Consider the following 21833-nt stretch of genomic DNA (forward strand, 5'->3'; position numbering starts at 1 on the left):
ATTTTTTGTGGTACTTTTCTGGTCTGAGACAAAAATATGTGGGTTATAGCATAAAATAACCTGTTAAAGGAGAACTCCGGTCAATTTTAACATTGAGCTCATTTTTTTGTAAATTTGGAGTGCTGTCAATACAGAGAACAACGACAAAAATCGGTGTTGCCTACACCGTGTTATCCTCTTTTTAATATTTGCACCCTGTTGACTTCAATGGGGCAAGTACTAAACCTGCTTTTAGCCTCTTAACATCCTTGATGTGTCATTACAAGTGCACAGGTCATGTGAGTGATTCCTTCAGAGTGATCACGGGTGAATCTGACTGCAGTAGATGTGAAAGATATTAATAAAAATTATGTTATTTCAGCCAGCGCAAATACCTGTATTTACATCCTGTTTTCGGTCGAAGCCCATAGTAATCGATTGTCGAGTTCACGCGCATAGGTTTAGTTACCTATGATCACGCGCGTGAACTCGACAATCGACTACTTTGGACTTCGACCGAAAACAGGATGTAAATACAGGTATTTGCGCTGGCTTAAATAACATCATTTCGTCATTTAGAACAGGGCTGTTTGTAGAATTCAGAAACACTTGTTATAAGCGATTAGCCGTTAGGTGAACTGCAGTAGCAGCTTATTGCTAATGCACAAGAGACTGACACCGTGTCCAAACCAGACGTGATGCGATAAGATTCCAGCGACAAATAATTAGTCTGTCCACACTAGACGCGACGCGACTGCGAGATGCGTCGAAATCAATCAAAACCCACAGCCAATCAGAACAGCGTGTGGGCGGAGTCAGCCAATCAGAACAGCGTGTGGGCGGAGTCTCGCGGCACCAGAGAGTAATCCTGACGGCACTCGCAGGAACATGCACAAGTAGCTACATAATCAAATAAACATTAAAAACACATCGGCTACTGAGTTACTAAAACACTCTTTGTCAAAGAATGCACTTGTTTGTTCACAGTTTGAACGTTCTTGTTTCCATTTGTTTAATTTCAAGATCTGAGGTGAATTATCCATTGTTGCTTTTACAGCTTCAAAGCTGGAGCACTAAATGATATTCAGAGTCACATTACACGCTTTTAACATTAAATAAAGCACATAAACAGTCCCTGAGATTATCATCGCCACACTTTGTGTTTGTTGTTCCAGCGCGACGTCGCAGAAAAATAGAAACCGTTTCTAAAATAGAATCGTCGCGTGTCGCCGTCGCGGCTGGTTAGGACAAACACTCTGATCGACATGGAGAAGAACCTTTTATCGCGTGTAGTTAGGACACGATGTGAACGTGATTCAAGTCCCTGATATTCTCAAAGTGAAGGATTTTTTCAGACAATTCCTACATATATCCCCTTTATTAAGCATTTCATTTCCAGGCCTCTTAAAAGGTTATGCAAGAAAATGATTTTTTCTGTTCTCTAATTGGTTAGAAATCACAAAAGACAGAAAAGGTCATAGAAATGTGTTGATCACAAGGCGTTATTAAAATAAGAGCAACAAAATATACTGTATTAAAAATGGTATTTATTCACAAGTGCAATGTCTTAAAATGGACTATTAACATGTATGCAATTCTCATTTCAGCCTAATCGTCAAAATGAGAGTCAAATACAGAAAAATACGCTTATGTTTAAAATGTTTCAGTCTCTAGCACAAATGTATGTTTATGCACTCCATCTTTGAGTGAATCTCGTTAATGTGTGTACAGGTCATGTTTCAAGCCAAAAACAAAATAATTTTTTTTATTTTTACTTTAGTCTATTTAAAATAAACTTTTTTTAAATAACAGCCTGCATTGCAATTTTTAATTAATATTTTAAAATATTTTTATTTATTTATAATTAACCAGTTTTTGTTTTGGTGTCGTATAATTACAATTGTGCTTGACAATTTTAATAATATATATTTTTTTTCCAATGAGAGATTTTTGGTCTTAAAATAGTTTTCATTTTCTTTAAGAAAAATATACTTTGTCATTCCTTTTAGATTTTTGGAGTGAAAAATGGCCTGGGCATGTTATTGTTTTTGTGAGATTCACTCATAATGTGCTTTTTTCCCCCAATGTGCTTTAATTTTTTTTAAGTATTGTGGAGTGCGGAAGCTCATACAGGACAGCAGCCGAATGCATATACAGTAATCTTACAGAGATGCGAGTATTGATCCTGTGCTTGTTTCTTATTACTCACTATCACTCCTGCCGTTAGGATGTGAAATGCCACGACTCATATTCAGAGATAAATATATATATATCCCAGAAGCCTGTATACACACAATACCTGCAATCACAGTTTAAAACCTTGACATGTTTCATTAATGTCCTGCTATAAGTTAGGGAGGCTGTTTTTTCTTCTTTTTTTTTCTTAATTTGGTTCTATATTCAGTAGTTTGAGGATGAACAGGAGTTTTGTGATGTTCAAGTTACTCCACAGCTATTCTACACATTAATAATAATAATAATAATAATTGATAAATATACATGAAAACACTCAGCAGCCCTTCTAGTGGTCTTGCTCCACATCAACCAGAGTTCACATTTATGATTTGAGTAAATGTCATGAAAGCGTGTCTGGGTCACATTTCACTACAAAATCAAAGGTAAAATTAAATGATATTATAATATTTATGCATTGTGACTTTATTTTCATTTCCCCTCCTCCTAAATTATCATTAGCACAATGCAAAATTAAATTACCATAATGCATCTGCACATTATTCTTATTTTTCTTATTCTTGATGATTGTCATTAAATTCTCATTACTTAAATGCATTTATGTTCTTACTTAGCAAATAACAAACATCAAGCCAGTACAATACTAAAATAGTACATAAATACTTGAAATTTTTCACATCACATTAATAATACGGGAGGAAAATGTGTCACAATGCAAACGTGATTTTGATGTGCGACATGACCCATGACACAGTAACTGTTCCCCAGATGAAGGTTATTGAGTTTGTGAATGTTCACATGTTACGAGCAGACCATTAAGTTGTGCTGTTGTATTTTTTTTAAGCCATCATCTGTCCAGTTGTGGTTTCATACACGTTCAGTTCAGATTCATCTGGCCGACTCATGATTGCTTCTCTAGTTTTAGTGCAAAACAGACAGACTAAAAAAACCTGAACATAGTGAGGTGCGCACGAACACGACGGGCTTCATTCATGAAACGTGAGCAAAACTCATTTCTGTTGCGCTTGACCACCTTTCGCATTTCAACCAGGGCTTGACATTAACCTCTGGCTAGTGGGTTTCCAAAGTTACTAGCCACTCGTCATTTCCACTGGCCACAGTTTTGACATTGATTCCATGGGGGAAACTGCCATAATGATATTTTTAATATCATCTCATAATTTGGCAGCAGGAATATTAGGCTACTGTCACTTTAAGAGCTGACGCACGGATCCATTATACTGTTACACATGCCGTTTCCTTCTCAACTGTTTACATTCACTTGAAACATGACGGGAATACTCGCATTTTGACATTATTCAGTGTGTATTTGACTGTTTAAGCGCAATAAGCAGTGAAAAAGATTTTTTTTTAATACTGACACTGGGTGCGAGCACAAAATCGTCGGGAATGAGTAATTATGCGCAATTCCACGGCGAAATTCAAGCCCTGTGAGACAAAAAATATTCACTCGTGTCCTGAATGAGGCCCGTCGTTTCTTATCGTCGTCATTCTGTCCTTAATAAATACCAAACATTTACCAAACTTACAAAAAAGCACATTCAAATCAGTGAAACTCCTCCACGAGGTTGTTGTTCGGTGACGTTAAATTAGTGGCCGTTCGAAAAATAGAACTCCTTTCGCTGAATGCAAGTTTAAAATAACATTTTCAGTTTCTCTTCTGCTGGTTAATGAGGCGTTTGACACGTTATCAGCACATCTGTCCGTCTCCGTACGCGGAGTACAAATGAAACTCTTTCTTTACAATCGAACCGATCGCTCACACTGTTCTTCGATTGGCCGTTCTTAGAAAATGCCGTCATGAAGTCCTCACGCCGTTGGCTGTACTGTTGCTAGGCACTGAGCCGTTGCCGGGGGTGACGACCTGGTGAAGGGGCGTGTCCTGAACGCGTGAGTATTCCCTGACCTCGGTTCTGGCCAGGAGGTGGTGCTGTTCTCCGGGGAGGATGGGCCTCCTCAGAAGCCCCTCCCCCTCAGCGATAGTCTCAGGCAGTGGTTGGCCAGCGGTTTCCGGTAGCAACGGTATGCAAATGATGCAGAGCAGCGTGCAACAGGTGAGGATCACATGATGCAGGAAGAAACCCTTCTGATTGTGGAGCTCCATGAGCGGGGCTGTTAACATGCCGAACCCTGCGCTCGCCAGGACCAGACCCACGCCGCCACCCCTGTGACCACAGACCAAAAGACACTGGTCAAAACACACATTCATCACGCCGAAGATCAGGTAATGGGGTGTAACGATTCCCTCATGTCACGATATGATATTATTGCGATACTCCAAGACATTTGGTAAAAGACTAACAAAAAATGTACTGTTGGTTAAAATGCTAAATTTGGTTTTACATTGGGTGTGTAAATGAATAGTCTTGGACTTGGTGTTGTAAACCCAATATAGAGACACCAGAATAACAATATTCATGATTCTGAAGCTGAAAATACAGAATTATTTTAGACGAATATGCTTGCACTCTTTCACTGACTAGATATATTTTAAATAACGTAAGACACTTTTTACTGGTAACATCAGACATTTGGCATTATCAGGACCCACAATATTCCCCCAGCGCTCTCAGCTTCAGCGCGGACAGTGAGGAGCTCCTGGTCTCGGCTTCATTCCAGTTTCTAGATTTTGATCAACTTTGTTGATGACGAACACAAACTTTCTTCAAAGAGCAACAAAATACCCCTTACGGCATTGGTCCTGGCTTTTGTTCACACAGGGCACGTTCCGGGACTGATCCCGGCAATGTTACTAGGTCCCCATCCCGGCATCCATCCTGGCATCGATCCCGGGACGTGTTTGCGTTCACACAGAACGCACTCTAGTAATTTTACGCTGATTTCCCGGGATCAACGCGCTGTGTGAAAGGGGCTTAAAGTGATGCCTTGGTGGAAATATGCTAATACGGGAAATATGCAAATATGGGAAATATGCAAATACGGGAAATATGCAAATATGGGAAATATGCAAATACGGGAAAAATGCTAATACGGGAAATATGCAAATACGAGAAATATGCAAATACAGGAAATATGCTTATACGGGACAGTCCATCAGTGGTCGTGGGCATATGGCAAGCCGTTTTAGCTTAAATTGTACCCAGCGTTACTCGTCGTAATAGCATTTTTACTAGTAGCAATTACAATCAGAGAGCTCTCTAATTCAGTTGTTACTAGTAAGAATGCAATTGCAGAGCTCTTTAATTAAATTACAGAGCTCTGCAATTATACATATCTTTAATTTGTTTTTTTTTTGGTGAAAATTCAATTAAAGAGCTCTGTAATTGGAATTCTTAGTAACAATTGAATTGTAGAGCTCCGTAATTAAAAATGAATGGAAGTCAATGGAGACATATGACTAGTAATAACTGAATTGTAGAGCTCTCTAATTTAATTCTTACAAGGAAATATGCAATTACGACGAGTAACGCTGGGTACAATTTAAGCTAAAACGGCTTGCCATATGGGCAGAGCAAGAGCAATATGACATACTGATTTGTTTTTGAAAGTGTTTAGGCTTTTTGAGGAAAAAAAAAGAAAAAAGGAGTGAATGGATTTTTTTCAAAGACACATTTAAATGCAAACGCCACATAAAAGTGACTTGTGCATCCGCTGACCCCTTTAAGAGTGATCCGACAGACAGACTGATGTGTGCTGACCTGATGACAGTCGGTGTGATCTCTGCGCAGTAAAAGATGCTGAGCGTGCTGACAGCGTGAGACGAGAACATCCCGATGATGGAGAACGCGTACGAGAAGCGCCGATTCAGGGTGTCTCGCAGAACTGGGACAGACAAGAGAACATTTCAGACCACAGGCACTTCGACAAACAGATCCAGGGTTTCCCTGTCTAATGACCCCTATAGCAACATTGGTAATAACTGACATTGAGCATGTTGTGAAATTAATAACATGCACATAAATGCTTAAATATATCTTATAGAAAAATATTTGCATTCAAATCAATGTAACAATTTATGCCAACATGTTGTTGAGTTACTGTACACAGACATGCATGCTTGTGTTTTTATAAACGAAGCCCTTTCCTTTCCCAAGTCATCATTGATCGTTTTAACAAGAAAAATAATACGTATATAAAAATATTAAATATATGGAAGCCCATTTCTGCTGGTTTAGAGTAAAAACATAAATAAAAAGGAAAACTGTGCGATTAAGTTTAACCCTCTGGTGCTGTTCACATGTTGGACAGAAATGACCACTTTTTTTATTTCTATTAAATGAATGTACTATATTTTAGTTCGATAATGTTCGATTTCATGGTACTAAATTATATTTATGCAGTAGTAATAATCTATTTATTCACTTTTTGAACATAGACCTAAAAATGACTTAAACTGTGGTAAAACTTGAATACTTTAAAGGACAGACTTAAGTTTAATGGCCCCCAGAATATTTTGAATAATAAATGAATATGAATATCTGAACATATATATATATACTTTTTTTAATCAAAACTTGAATGTGGGCAAGTTTCATAAAAAAGCAACAAAGCAACGTCTGTTTCTTGTTTGTATCTGTATTCTGATCCGGAGATTCTGTACTCATTACGAATGTGCGTAATAGCGCCCCCTACCATATAACAGTGAAATCACGGAGAGCTGGAGAAGTCCAGCAATGGTGCGGAAAGAGTTAAAGACACTTGGCAGATTATTGCTAAAGTGAAAAAAGTTCAATCTTATTGTGATGAAAAAACACACAATTTTCTTAATTTTTTTATGAAATGTATATATTTTCCAAAACTTTTTTTACGCTAAAATGGTAAAAAAAAAAATAAAAAAATAAAAGCCATAAATCTCAACATGTTGAGTTCCAAAGTTGAGGTTGATATCTCAAAAAATTAGCTTTCAGTCAGAGTTTGTTTGGGCGCAGTACCGAACACTTCCACTAGATGATATCCGTTCCCCTTTCATCTGCACCTCAAGGAGCGCAAGCGTGACTATTTTTTTTTTTTTCAGGACCATTTAACATTTTCAAATCATGTCCATGATTTTTTTTTGTGTGTGTTCACACAGCTAGTGCCAAAACCTTTACCAAATTTCGAATCATTCAGATACCAGAGAGCACAAGAAGGTAAAATAAGTTTGAAATAGAGTAAAAATAAAGCGACATTGTGGAAAGGAAGAAATAAAGTCGCAATTACCTTTTATATTTATGTATTTATTTATTTACTAAAGTGAAAACAGGCTTCCATAAGTATATATACACTTAAGATACTTTATAACAGTGGTTCTCAACTGGGTTTTTTCCCAAGACCTCATTCCGTCATTCCCTCATCCTTCCCTCGGGTCATTTTGACCCGAAACTCATTAAAAAATTTTTTTTTTAAATTGGGTGTTCATCACAGGGGTCCAGGACCCTAGGACTTTTTTCGCACTTGAACCACGAATGGGTCAGTTTGACCCCCATAGGAATGAATGGAATGCGAGGAATGCTTCAGTTCACATAGAAAAACCTAAAAATGCTCAAAATTCAAATCTAAAAATGCTAAAACTTTACCAAAAAAGTATTTTATAATGTCTACATGTGTATCTGAATGCAAACTGAAGAGAAACTGACTTTAGGACCCAGAGGAACAGCTCATTTACTCCATATAGAGCTATAAGGCCATCTAGAGTCATGAAATATCATCTTATATTATTATTTTATCACAAGAGGTCGGCAAACACACCAATGTAAGATATTTTGAGCTGAATTAAAATGAAATTTGTGAGTTATTTTGAATTTAAGTTGAAAGAATGCGAGGAATGTGCTTAAATTACTATTTATTTATTTATTATTGACCAAATCTGGTTATTTAAAAGTAAATAAAATCAAAAATGATAAAAAAAATCTCCCCAAAAAAATAAAATTGCATTAAAAAATAGAAGAAATCTTATCAAAATAAAATAAAATAAGCTTTCTGGACCAAAAAAAAATGAAGTATAATTTTAGGGCTTCGGGTCATTTTGACCCACGAGGGAAAGATGTGTTACAAAGTGCGAGGGAAGGATGAGAGTCATTTAGCAAATATAAACAAAAAATGTCTTCAAAATTAACTTCTGAAATGTATTAACTGCTTGTCTCTTGAGTTGGATAAACTTGCAAGGATAAACTGGGTTGTATATTTTTAAAACATTGCACAGTTTTTTCGTGGTTTTCATTGAATGTGTCACGCAACCTGTTCATGTTGGCATCTATTACTGATTTGGCCAAGTGAGATGAAAATGCATCATAATAATGAGATTTATTGGTCAAATTTAAACATTGTGATAATAAAACCCTGGTTTTCCACACACAGTTGAGAACCACTGCTTTATAAAACAGTTCATAATACTTTTTGTTTAGATTTACCTGCATCGTGCCGAAGACTGTACTTCCCGATCACTGTATTAGGAGAAAGAAGACACAGTGAGAGGACAAAAAATGTCAGTGCTAATGCTAATGCTAACGCTAACGCAGTGATGATCATGAATGTCAGTAGTGTGTGTGTGTGTGTGTGTGTGTGTGTGTGTGTACGTACGGTTGAGCAGGCCGAGCTGTAGCAGTGATGCTAACGCTGTGATGATCATGAATGTCAGTAGTGTGTGTGTGTGTGTGTGTGTGTGTGTGCGTACGGTTGAGCAGGCCGAGGTGTAGCAGTGATGCTAATGCAGTGATAATCATGAATGTCAGTAGTGTGTGTGTGTGTGTGTGTGTGTGTGTACGTACGGTTGAGCAGGCCGAGCTGTAGCAGTGATGCTAATGCAGTGATAATCATGAATGTCAGTAGTGTGTGTGTGTGTGTGTGTGTGTGTACGTACGGTTGAGCAGGCCGAGCTGTAGCAGTGATGCTAACGCTGTGATGATCATGAATGTCAGTAGTGTGTGTGTGTGTGTGTGTGTGTGCGTACGTACGGTTGAGCAGGCCGAGGTGTAGCATTGATGCTTACGCAGTGATGATCATGAATGTCAGTAGTGTGTGTGTGTGTGTGTGTGTGCGTACGGTTGAGCAGGCCGAGCTGTAGCAGTGATGCTAACGCTGTTATGATCATGAATGTCAGTAGTGTGTGTGTGTGTATGTACGGTTGAACAGGCCGAGCTGTAGCAGTGATGCTAACGCTGTGATGATCATGAATGTCAGTAGTGTGTGTGTTTGTGTGTGTGTGTGTGTGCGTACGGTTGAGCAGGCCGAGGTGTAGCAGTGATGCTAACGCTGTGATGATCATGAATGTCAGTAGTGTGTGTGTGTGTGTGTGTGCGTACGTACGGTTGAGCAGGCCGAGGTGTAGCATTGATGCTTACGCAGTGATGATCATGAATGTCAGTAGTGTGTGTGTGTGTGTGTGTGTGCGTACGGTTGAGCAGGCCGAGCTGTAGCAGTGATGCTAACGCTGTTATGATCATGAATGTCAGTAGTGTGTGTGTGTGTATGTACGGTTGAACAGGCCGAGCTGTAGCAGTGATGCTAACGCTGTGATGATCATGAATGTCAGTAGTGTGTGTGTTTGTGTGTGTGTGTGTGTGCGTACGGTTGAGCAGGCCGAGGTGTAGCAGTGATGCTAACGCTGTGATGATCATGAATGTCAGTAGTGTGTGTGTGTGTGTGTGTGTGTGCGTACGTACGGTTGAGCAGGCCGAGCTGTAGCAGTGATGCTAACGCTGTGATGATCATGAATGTCAGTAGTGTGTGTGTGTGTGTGTGTGTGTGTGTGTGTGTGTGTGTGTGTGTGTGTGTGCGTACGTACGGTTGAGCAGGCCGAGGTGTAGCAGTGATGCTAACGCAGTGATGATCATGAATGTCAGTAGTGTGTGTGTGTGTGTGTGTGCGTACGGTTGAGCAGGCCGAGCTGTAGCAGTGATGCTAACGCAGTGATGATCATGAATGTCAGTAGTGTGTGTGTGTGTGTGTGTGTGTGTGTGTGCGTACGGTTGAGCAGGCCGAGGTGTAGCAGTGATGCTAACGCAGTGATGATCATGAATGTCAGTAGTGTGTGTGTGTGTGTGTGTGTGTGCGTACGTACGGTTGAGCAGGCCGAGCTGTAGCAGTGATGCTAACGCAGTGATGATCATGAATGTCAGTAGTGTGTGTGTGTGTGTGTGTGTGCGTACGGTTGAGCAGGCCGAGCTGTAGCAGTGATGCTAACGCAGTGATGATCATGAATGTCAGTAGTGTGTGTGTGTGTGTGTGTGTGTGCGTACGTACGGTTGAGCAGGCCGAGCTGTAGCAGTGATGCTAACGCTGTGATGATCATGAATGTCAGTAGTGTATGTGTGTGTGTGTGTGTGTGTGTGTGTGTGCGTATGGTTGAGCAGGCCGAGCTGTAGCAGTGATGCTAACGCTGTGATGATCATGAATGTCAGTAGTGTGTGTGTGTGTGTGTGTGTGTGTGTGTGTGTGTGTGCGTACGTACGGTTGAGCAGGCCGAGGTGTAGCAGTGATGCTAACGCAGTGATGATCATGAATGTCAGTAGTGTGTGTGTGTGTGTGTGTGCGTACGGTTGAGCAGGCCGAGCTGTAGCAGTGATGCTAACGCTGTTATGATCATGAATGTCAGTAGTGTGTGTGTGTGTGTGTGTGTGTATGTACGGTTGAACAGGCCGAGCTGTAGCAGTGATGCTAACGCTGTGATGATCATGAATGTCAGTAGTGTGTGTGTGTGTGTGTGTGTGTGTGTGCGTACGGTTGAGCAGGCCAAGGTGTAGCAGTGATGCTAACGCTGTGATGATCATGAATGTCAGTAGTGTGTGTGTGTGTGTGTGTGCGTACGTACGGTTGAGCAGGCCGAGGTGTAGCAGTGATGCTAACGCTGTGATGATCATGAATGTCAGTAGTGTGTGTGTGTGTGTGTGTGCGTACGGTTGAGCAGGCCGAGCTGTAGCAGTGATGCTAACGCAGTGATGATCATGAATGTCAGTAGTGTGTGTGTGTGTGTGTGTGCGTACGGTTGAGCAGGCCGAGCTGTAGCAGTGATGCTAACGCAGTGATGATCATGAATGTCAGTAGTGTGTGTGTGTGTGTGTGTGCGTACGGTTGAACAGGCCGAGCTGTAGCAGTGATGCTAACGCTGTGATGATCATGAATGTCAGTAGTGTGTGTGTGTGTGTGTGTGTGTGTGTGTGTGTGTGCGTACGGTTGAGCAGGCCGAGGTGTAGCAGTGATGCTAACGCTGTGATGATCATGAATGTCAGTAGTGTGTGTGTGTGTGTGTGTGCGTACGTACGGTTGAGCAGGCCGAGCTGTAGCAGTGATGCTAACGCTGTGATGATCATGAATGTCAGTAGTGTGTGTGTGTGTGTGTGTGCGTACGGTTGAGCAGGCCGAGCTGTAGCAGTGATGCTAACGCTGTTATGATCATGAATGTCAGTAGTGTGTGTGTGTGTGTGTGTGCGTACGGTTGAACAGGCCGAGCTGTAGCAGTGATGCTAACGCTGTGATGATCATGAATGTCAGTAGTGTGTGTGTGTGTGTGTGTGTGTGTGTGTGTGCGTACGGTTGAGCAGGCCGAGGTGTAGCAGTGATGCTAACGCTGTGATGATCATGAATGTCAGTAGTGTGTGTGTGTGTGTGTGTGTGTGTGCGTACGTACGGTTGAGCAGGCCGAGCTGTAGCAGTGATGCTAACGCTGTGATGATCATGAATGTCAGTAGTGTGTGTGTGTGTGTGTGTGCGTACGGTTGAGCAGGCCGAGCTGTAGCAGTGATGCTAACGCTGTGATGATCATGAATGTCAGTAGTGTGTGTGTGTGTGTGTGTGTGTGTGTGTGTGTGTGTGTGTGTGTGTGTGTGCGTACGGTTGAGCAGGCCGAGGTGTAGCAGTGATGCTAACGCAGTGATGATCATGAATGTCAGTAGTGTGTGTGTGTGTGTGTGTGTGCGTACGGTTGAGCAGGCCGAGCTGTAGCAGTGATGCTAACGCTGTGATGATCATGAATGTCAGTAGTGTGTGTGTGTGTGTGTGTGTGTGCGTACGGTTGAGCAGGCCGAGCTGTAGCAGTGATGCTAACGCTGTGATGATCATGAATGTCAGTAGTGTATGTGTGTGTGTGTGTGTGTGTGTGTGCGTATGGTTGAGCAGGCCGAGCTGTAGCAGTGATGCTAACGCTGTGATGATCATGAATGTCAGTAGTGTGTGTGTGTGTGTGTGTGTGTGTGTGTGTGTGTGTGTGTGTGCGTACGGTTGAGCAGGCCGAGCTGTAGCAGTGATGCTAACGCTGTGATGATCATGAATGTCAGTAGTGTATGTGTGTGTGTGTGTGTGTGTGTGTGTGTGTGTGTGCGTATGGTTGAGCAGGCCGAGCTGTAGCAGTGATGCTAACGCTGTGATGATCATGAATGTCAGTAGTGTGTGTGTGTGTGTGTGTGCGTACGGTTGAACAGGCCGAGCTGTAGCAGTGATGCTAACGCTGTGATGATCATGAATGTCAGTAGTGTGTGTGTGTGTGTGTGTGTGTGTGTGTGTGTGTGTGTGTGTGTGTGTGCGTACGGTTGAGCAGGCCGAGGTGTAGCAGTGATGCTAACGCAGTGATGATCATGAATGTCAGTAGTGTGTGTGTGTGTGTGTGTGTGCGTACGGTTGAGCAGGCCGAGCTGTAGCAGTGATGCTAACGCTGTGATGATCATGAATGTCAGTAGTGTGTGTGTGTGTGTGTGTGTGTGCGTACGGTTGAGCAGGCCGAGCTGTAGCAGTGATGCTAACGCTGTGATGATCATGAATGTCAGTAGTGTATGTGTGTGTGTGTGTGTGTGTGTGTGCGTATGGTTGAGCAGGCCGAGCTGTAGCAGTGATGCTAACGCTGTGATGATCATGAATGTCAGTAGTGTGTGTGTGTGTGTGTGTGTGTGTGTGTGTGTGTGTGTGTGTGCGTACGGTTGAGCAGGCCGAGCTGTAGCAGTGATGCTAACGCTGTGATGATCATGAATGTCAGTAGTGTATGTGTGTGTGTGTGTGTGTGTGTGTGTGTGTGTGTGCGTATGGTTGAGCAGGCCGAGCTGTAGCAGTGATGCTAACGCTGTGATGATCATGAATGTCAGTAGTGTGTGTGTGTGTGTGTGTGTGTGCGTACGGTTGAGCAGGCCGAGCTGTAGCAGTGATGCTAACGCTGTGATGATCATGAATGTCAGTAGTGTATGTGTGTGTGTGTGTGTGTGTGTGTGTGCGTATGGTTGAGCAGGCCGAGCTGTAGCAGTGATGCTAACGCTGTGATGATCATGAATGTCAGTAGTGTGTGTGTGTGTGTGTGTGTGTGTGTGTGTGTGTGTGTGTGTGTGTGTGTGTGTGTGTGTGTGCGTACGTACGGTTGAGCAGGCCGAGCTGTAGCAGTGATGCTAACGCAGTGATGATCATGAATGTCAGTAGTGTGTGTGTGTGTGTGTGTGCGTACGGTTGAGCAGGCCGAGCTGTAGCAGTGATGCTAACGCTGTTATGATCATGAATGTCAGTAGTGTGTGTGTGTGTGTGTGTGTGTGTGTGTGTGTGTGTATGTACGGTTGAACAGGCCGAGCTGTAGCAGTGATGCTAATGCAGTGATAATCATGAATGTCAGTAGTGTGTGTGTGTGTGTGTGTGTGTGTGTGTGTGTGTGTGTGTGTGTGTGTGCGTATGGTTGAGCAGGCCGAGCTGTAGCAGTGATGCTAACGCTGTGATGATCATGAATGTCAGTAGTGTGTGTGTGTGTGTGTGTGTGTGTGTGTGTGTGTGTGTGCGTACGTACGGTTGAGCAGGCCGAGCTGTAGCAGTGATGCTAACGCTGTGATGATCATGAATGTCAGTAGTGTGTGTGTGTGTGTGTGTGTGTGTGTGCGTACGGTTGAGCAGGCCGAGGTGTAGCAGTGATGCTAATGCAGTGATAATCATGAATGTCAGTAGTGTGTGTGTGTGTGTGTGTGTGTGTGTGTGTACGTACGGTTGAGCAGGCCGAGCTGTAGCAGTGATGCTAACGCTGTGATGATCATGAATGTCAGTAGTGTATGTGTGTGTGTGTGTGTGTGTGTGTGTGTGCGTATGGTTGAGCAGGCCGAGCTGTAGCAGTGATGCTAACGCTGTGATGATCATGAATGTCAGTAGTGTGTGTGTGTGTGTGTGTGTGTGTGTGTGTGTGTGTGTGTGCGTACGTACGGTTGAGCAGGCCGAGGTGTAGCAGTGATGCTAACGCAGTGATGATCATGAATGTCAGTAGTGTGTGTGTGTGTGTGTGTGTGTGCGTACGGTTGAGCAGGCCGAGCTGTAGCAGTGATGCTAACGCAGTGATGATCATGAATGTCAGTAGTGTGTGTGTGTGTGTGTGTGTGTGCGTACGTACGGTTGAGCAGGCCGAGCTGTAGCAGTGATGCTAACGCAGTGATGATCATGAATGTCAGTAGTGTGTGTGTGTGTGTGTGTGTGTGCGTACGGTTGAGCAGGCCGAGGTGTAGCAGTGATGCTAACGCAGTGATGATCATGAATGTCAGTAGTGTGTGTGTGTGTGTGTGTGTGTGTGCGTACGTACGGTTGAGCAGGCCGAGCTGTAGCAGTGATGCTAACGCAGTGATGATCATGAATGTCAGTAGTGTGTGTGTGTGTGTGTGTGTGCGTACGGTTGAGCAGGCCGAGCTGTAGCAGTGATGCTAACGCAGTGATGATCATGAATGTCAGTAGTGTGTGTGTGTGTGTGTGTGTGTGTGCGTACGGTTGAGCAGGCCGAGGTGTAGCAGTGATGCTAACGCAGTGATGATCATGAATGTCAGTAGTGTGTGTGTGTGTGTGTGTGTGTGCGTACGTACGGTTGAGCAGGCCGAGCTGTAGCAGTGATGCTAACGCTGTGATGATCATGAATGTCAGTAGTGTATGTGTGTGTGTGTGTGTGTGTGTGCGTATGGTTGAGCAGGCCGAGCTGTAGCAGTGATGCTAACGCTGTGATGATCATGAATGTCAGTAGTGTGTGTGTGTGTGTGTGTGTGTGTGTGTGTGTGTGCGTACGTACGGTTGAGCAGGCCGAGGTGTAGCAGTGATGCTAACGCAGTGATGATCATGAATGTCAGTAGTGTGTGTGTGTGTGTGTGTGCGTACGGTTGAGCAGGCCGAGCTGTAGCAGTGATGCTAACGCTGTTATGATCATGAATGTCAGTAGTGTGTGTGTGTGTGTGTGTGTGTATGTACGGTTGAACAGGCCGAGCTGTAGCAGTGATGCTAACGCTGTGATGATCATGAATGTCAGTAGTGTGTGTGTGTGTGTGTGTGTGTGTGTGCGTACGGTTGAGCAGGCCAAGGTGTAGCAGTGATGCTAACGCTGTGATGATCATGAATGTCAGTAGTGTGTGTGTGTGTGTGTGTGCGTACGTACGGTTGAGCAGGCCGAGGTGTAGCAGTGATGCTAACGCTGTGATGATCATGAATGTCAGTAGTGTGTGTGTGTGTGTGTGTGCGTACGGTTGAGCAGGCCGAGCTGTAGCAGTGATGCTAACGCTGTGATGATCATGAATGTCAGTAGTGTGTGTGTGTGTGTGTGTGCGTACGGTTGAGCAGGCCGAGCTGTAGCAGTGATGCTAACGCAGTGATGATCATGAATGTCAGTAGTGTGTGTGTGTGTGTGTGTGCGTACGGTTGAACAGGCCGAGCTGTAGCAGTGATGCTAACGCTGTGATGATCATGAATGTCAGTAGTGTGTGTGTGTGTGTGTGTGTGTGTGTGTGTGTGTGTGCGTACGGTTGAGCAGGCCGAGGTGTAGCAGTGATGCTAACGCTGTGATGATCATGAATGTCAGTAGTGTGTGTGTGTGTGTGTGTGCGTACGTACGGTTGAGCAGGCCGAGCTGTAGCAGTGATGCTAACGCTGTGATGATCATGAATGTCAGTAGTGTGTGTGTGTGTGTGTGTGTGTGCGTACGGTTGAGCAGGCCGAGCTGTAGCAGTGATGCTAACGCTGTTATGATCATGAATGTCAGTAGTGTGTGTGTGTGTGTGTGTGCGTACGGTTGAACAGGCCGAGCTGTAGCAGTGATGCTAACGCTGTGATGATCATGAATGTCAGTAGTGTGTGTGTGTGTGTGTGTGTGTGTGTGTGTGCGTACGGTTGAGCAGGCCGAGGTGTAGCAGTGATGCTAACGCTGTGATGATCATGAATGTCAGTAGTGTGTGTGTGTGTGTGTGTGTGTGTGTGTGTGCGTACGTACGGTTGAGCAGGCCGAGCTGTAGCAGTGATGCTAACGCTGTGATGATCATGAATGTCAGTAGTGTGTGTGTGTGTGTGTGTGCGTACGGTTGAGCAGGCCGAGCTGTAGCAGTGATGCTAACGCTGTTATGATCATGAATGTCAGTAGTGTGTGTGTGTGTGTGTGTGCGTACGGTTGAACAGGCCGAGCTGTAGCAGTGATGCTAACGCTGTGATGATCATGAATGTCAGTAGTGTGTGTGTGTGTGTGTGTGTGTGTGTGTGTGTGTGTGTGCGTACGGTTGAGCAGGCCGAGGTGTAGCAGTGATGCTAACGCAGTGATGATCATGAATGTCAGTAGTGTGTGTGTGTGTGTGTGTGCGTACGGTTGAGCAGGCCGAGCTGTAGCAGTGATGCTAACGCTGTGATGATCATGAATGTCAGTAGTGTATGTGTGTGTGTGTGTGTGTGTGTGTGTGTGCGTATGGTTGAGCAGGCCGAGCTGTAGCAGTGATGCTAACGCTGTGATGATCATGAATGTCAGTAGTGTGTGTGTGTGTGTGTGTGTGTGCGTACGGTTGAGCAGGCCGAGCTGTAGCAGTGATGCTAACGCTGTGATGATCATGAATGTCAGTAGTGTATGTGTGTGTGTGTGTGTGTGTGTGCGTATGGTTGAGCAGGCCGAGCTGTAGCAGTGATGCTAACGCTGTGATGATCATGAATGTCAGTAGTGTGTGTGTGTGTGTGTGTGTGTGTGTGTGTGTGTGTGTGTGTGTGTGTGTGTGTGTGCGTACGTACGGTTGAGCAGGCCGAGCTGTAGCAGTGATGCTAACGCAGTGATGATCATGAATGTCAGTAGTGTGTGTGTGTGTGTGTGTGCGTACGGTTGAGCAGGCCGAGCTGTAGCAGTGATGCTAACGCTGTTATGATCATGAATGTCAGTAGTGTGTGTGTGTGTGTGTGTGTATGTGTGTGTGTGTGTGTATGTACGGTTGAACAGGCCGAGCTGTAGCAGTGATGCTAATGCAGTGATAATCATGAATGTCAGTAGTGTGTGTGTGTGTGTGTGTGTGTGTGTGCGTATGGTTGAGCAGGCCGAGCTGTAGCAGTGATGCTAACGCTGTGATGATCATGAATGTCAGTAGTGTGTGTGTGTGTGTGTGTGTGTGTGTGTGTGTGTGTGCGTACGTACGGTTGAGCAGGCCGAGCTGTAGCAGTGATGCTAACGCTGTGATGATCATGAATGTCAGTAGTGTGTGTGTGTGTGTGTGTGTGTGTGTGTGCGTACGGTTGAGCAGGCCGAGGTGTAGCAGTGATGCTAACGCTGTGATGATCATGAATGTCAGTAGTGTGTGTGTGTGTGTGTGTGTGTGTGTGTGCGTACGGTTGAGCAGGCCGAGCTGTAGCAGTGATGCTAATGCAGTGATAATCATGAATGTCAGTAGTGTGTGTGTGTGTGTGTGTGTGTGTGTGTGTACGTACGGTTGAGCAGGCCGAGCTGTAGCAGTGATGCTAACGCTGTGATGATCATGAATGTCAGTAGTGTGTGTGTGTGTGTGTGTGTGCGTATGTACGGTTGAGCAGGCCGAGGTGTAGCAGTGATGCTAACGTAGTGATGATCATGAATGTCAGTAGTGTGTGTGTGTGTGTGTGTGTGTGTGTGTGCGTACGTACGGTTGAGCAGGCCGAGGTGTAGCAGTGATGCTAACGCTGTTATGATCATGAATGTCAGTAGTGTGTGTGTGTGTGTGTGTGTGTGCGTACGTACGGTTGAGCAGGCCGAGCTGTAGCAGTGATGCTAACGCTGTTATGATCATGAATGTCAGTAGTGTGTGTGTGTGTGTGTGTGTGTGTGTGTGTGTGTGTGCGTATGTACGGTTGAACAGGCCGAGCTGTAGCAGTGATGCTAACGCTGTGATGATCATGAATGTCAGTAGTGTGTGTGTGTGTGTGTGTGTGTGTGTGTATGTACGGTTGAACAGGCCGAGCTGTAGCAGTGATGCTAACGCAGTGATGATCATGAATGTCAGTAGTGTGTGTGTGTGTGTGTGCGTACGTACGGTTGAGCAGGCCGAGCTGTAGCAGTGATGCTAACGCTGTTATGATCATGAATGTCAGTAGTGTGTGTGTGTGTGTGTGTGTATGTACGGTTGAACAGGCCGAGCTGTAGCAGTGATGCTAACGCTGTGATGATCATGAATGTCAGTAGGTTGTGTGTGTGTGTGTGTGTGTGTGCGTACGGTTGAGCAGGCCGAGGTGTAGCAGTGATGCTAACGCAGTGATGATCATGAATGTCAGTAGTGTGTGTGTGTGTGTGTGCGTACGTACGGTTGAGCAGGCCGAGCTGTAGCAGTGATGCTAACGCTGTGATGATCATGAATGTCAGTAGTGTATGTGTGTGTGTGTGTGTGTGTGTGTGTGTGTGTGTGTGTGTGTGTGTGTGTGTGTGTGTGTGTGTGTGTGTGTGTGTGTGTGTGTGTGTGTGTGCGTATGGTTGAGCAGGCCGAGCTGTAGCAGTGATGCTAACGCTGTGATGATCATGAATGTCAGTAGTGTGTGTGTGTGTGTGTGTGTGTGTGTGTGTGTGTACGGTTGAGCAGGCCGAGCTGTAGCAGTGATGCTAATGCAGTGATAATCATGAATGTCAGTAGTGTGTGTGTGTGTGTGTGTGTGTGTGCGTGTGTGTGTACGTACGGTTGAGCAGGCCGAGCTGTAGCAGTGATGCTAACGCTGTGATGATCATGAATGTCAGTAGTGTATGTGTGTGTGTGTGTGTGTGTGTGTGTGTGTGTGTGTGTGTGTGTGTGTGTGTGTGTGTGTGTGTGTGTGTGTGCGTACGTACGGTTGAGCAGGCCGAGGTGTAGCAGTGATGCTAACGCAGTGATGATCATGAATGTCAGTAGTGTGTGTGTGTGTGTGTGTGTGTGCGTACGTACGGTTGAGCAGGCCGAGGTGTAGCAGTGATGCTAACGCAGTGATGATCATGAATGTCAGTAGTGTTTGTGTGTGTGTGTGTGCGTATGGTTGAGCAGGCCGAGCTGTAGCAGTGATGCTAACGCAGTGATGATCATGAATGTCAGTAGTGTTTGTGTGTGTGTGTGTGCGTACGGTTGAGCAGGCCGAGCTGTAGCAGTGATGCTAACGCTGTGATGATCATGAATGTCAGTAGTGTGTGTGTGTGTGTGTGTGTGTGTGTGTGTGTGTACGGTTGAGCAGGCCGAGGTGTAGCAGTGATGCTAATGCAGTGATAATCATGAATGTCAGTAGTGTGTGTGTGTGTGTGTGTGTGTGTGTGTGTGTGTGTGTGTGTGTGTGTGTGTGTGTGTGTGTGTACGTACGGTTGAGCAGGCCGAGCTGTAGCAGTGATGCTAACGCTGTGATGATCATGAATGTCAGTAGTGTGTGTGTGTGTGTGTGTGTGTGTGTGTGTGCGTACGTACGTTTGAGCAGGCCGAGCTGTAGCAGTGATGCTAACGCTGTGATGATCATGAATGTCAGTAGTGTGTGTGTGTGTGTGTGTGTGTGTGTGTGCGTACGTACGGTTGAGCAGGCCGAGGTGTAGCAGTGATGCTAACGCAGTGATGATCATGAATGTCAGTAGTGTGTGTGTGTGTGTGTGTGTGTGTGCGTACGGTTGAGCAGGCCGAGCTGTAGCAGTGATGCTAACGCTGTTATGATCATGAATGTCAGTAGTGTGTGTGTGTGTATGTACGGTTGAACAGGCCGAGCTGTAGCAGTGATGCTAACGCTGTGATGATCATGAATGTCAGTAGTGTGTGTGTGTGTGTGTGTGTGTGTGTGTGCGTACGGTTGAGCAGGCCGAGGTGTAGCAGTGATGCTAACGCAGTGATGATCATGAATGTCAGTAGTGTATGTGTGTGTGTGTGTGTGTGTGTGTGTGTGCGTATGGTTGAGCAGGCCGAGCTGTAGCAGTGATGCTAACGCTGTGATGATCATGAATGTCAGTAGTGTGTGTGTGTGTGTGTGTGTGTGTGTGTGTGTGCGTACGTACGGTTGAGCAGGCCGAGCTGTAGCAGTGATGCTAACGCTGTGATGATCATGAATGTCAGTAGTGTATGTGTGTGTGTGTGTGTGTGTGTGTGTGTGTGCGTATGGTTGAGCAGGCCGAGCTGTAGCAGTGATGCTAACGCTGTGATGATCATGAATGTCAGTAGTGTGTGTGTGTGTGTGTGTGTGTGTGTGTGTGTGCGTACGTACGGTTGAGCAGGCCGAGGTGTAGCAGTGATGCTAACGCAGTGATGATCATGAATGTCAGTAGTGTGTGTGTGTGTGTGTGTGTGTGTGTGTGCGTACGGTTGAGCAGGCCGAGCTGTAGCAGTGATGCTAACGCTGTGATGATCATGAATGTCAGTAGTGTGTGTGTGTGTGTGTGTGTGTATGTACGGTTGAACAGGCCGAGCTGTAGCAGTGATGCTAACGCTGTGATGATCATGAATGTCAGTAGTGTGTGTGTGTGTGTGTGTGTGTATGTACGGTTGAACAGGCCGAGCTGTAGCAGTGATGCTAACGCTGTGATGATCATGAATGTCAGTAGTGTGTGTGTGTGTGTGTGTGTGTGTGTGTGCGTACGGTTGAGCAGGCCGAGGTGTAGCAGTGATGCTAACGCAGTGATGATCATGAATGTCAGTAGTGTGTGTGTGTGTGTGTGTGTGTGTGCGTACGTACGGTTGAGCAGGCCGAGGTGTAGCAGTGATGCTAACGCTGTGATGATCATGAATGTCAGTAGTGTGTGTGTGTGTGTGTGTGCGTACGGTTGAGCAGGCCGAGGTGTAGCAGTGATGCTAACGCTGTGATGATCATGAATGTCAGTAGTGTGTGTGTGTGTGTGTGTGCGTACGTACGGTTGAGCAGGCCGAGCTGTAGCAGTGATGCTAACGCTGTGATGATCATGAATGTCAGTAGTGTGTGTGTGTGTGTGTGTGCGTACGGTTGAGCAGGCCGAGGTGTAGCAGTGATGCTAACGCTGTTATGATCATGAATGTCAGTAGTGTGTGTGTGTGTGTGTGTGTGTGTATGTACGGTTGAACAGGCCGAGCTGTAGCAGTGATGCTAACGCTGTGATGATCATGAATGTCAGTAGTGTGTGTGTGTGTGTGTGTGTGTGTGTGTGTGTGCGTACGGTTGAGCAGGCCGAGGTGTAGCAGTGATGCTAACGCAGTGATGATCATGAATGTCAGTAGTGTGTGTGTGTGTGTGTGTGTGTGTGTGTGTGCGTACGTACGGTTGAGCAGGCCGAGGTGTAGCAGTGATGCTAACGCTGTGATGATCATGAATGTCAGTAGTGTGTGTGTGTGTGTGTGTGCGTACGGTTGAGCAGGCCGAGGTGTAGCAGTGATGCTAACGCTGTGATGATCATGAATGTCAGTAGTGTGTGTGTGTGTGTGTGTGCGTACGTACGTACGTACGGTTGAGCAGGCCGAGCTGTAGCAGTGATGCTAACGCTGTGATGATCATGAATGTCAGTAGTGTATGTGTGTGTGTGTGTGTGTGTGTGTGTGTGTGTGTGTGTGTGTGTG

General features: G+C 44.9%; 1 protein-coding gene across 1 annotated transcript in view; it reads right to left on the minus strand.

Moving 5' to 3' along the window:
• Positions 1 to 2364: 2364 nt before the first annotated feature.
• The window catches only part of LOC308698457 (solute carrier family 22 member 23), a 41421-nt gene continuing 21952 nt past the window's right edge, over positions 2365 to 21833 (minus strand). The window contains exons 8-10 of the mRNA XM_081378548.1: positions 8544 to 8576; positions 5853 to 5976; positions 2365 to 4358 (exon numbers count right to left, since the gene is read on the minus strand). Coding sequence (XP_081234674.1) covers positions 3992 to 4358; positions 5853 to 5976; positions 8544 to 8576 — 524 coding nt within the window. The 3' untranslated portion in view covers positions 2365 to 3991. The remainder of the gene's footprint in view (positions 4359 to 5852; positions 5977 to 8543; positions 8577 to 21833) is intronic.

Source organism: Scardinius erythrophthalmus, assembly GCF_964197995.2.
Source record: "Scardinius erythrophthalmus genome assembly, chromosome: 11".
NCBI lineage: Eukaryota > Metazoa > Chordata > Actinopteri > Cypriniformes > Leuciscidae > Scardinius > Scardinius erythrophthalmus.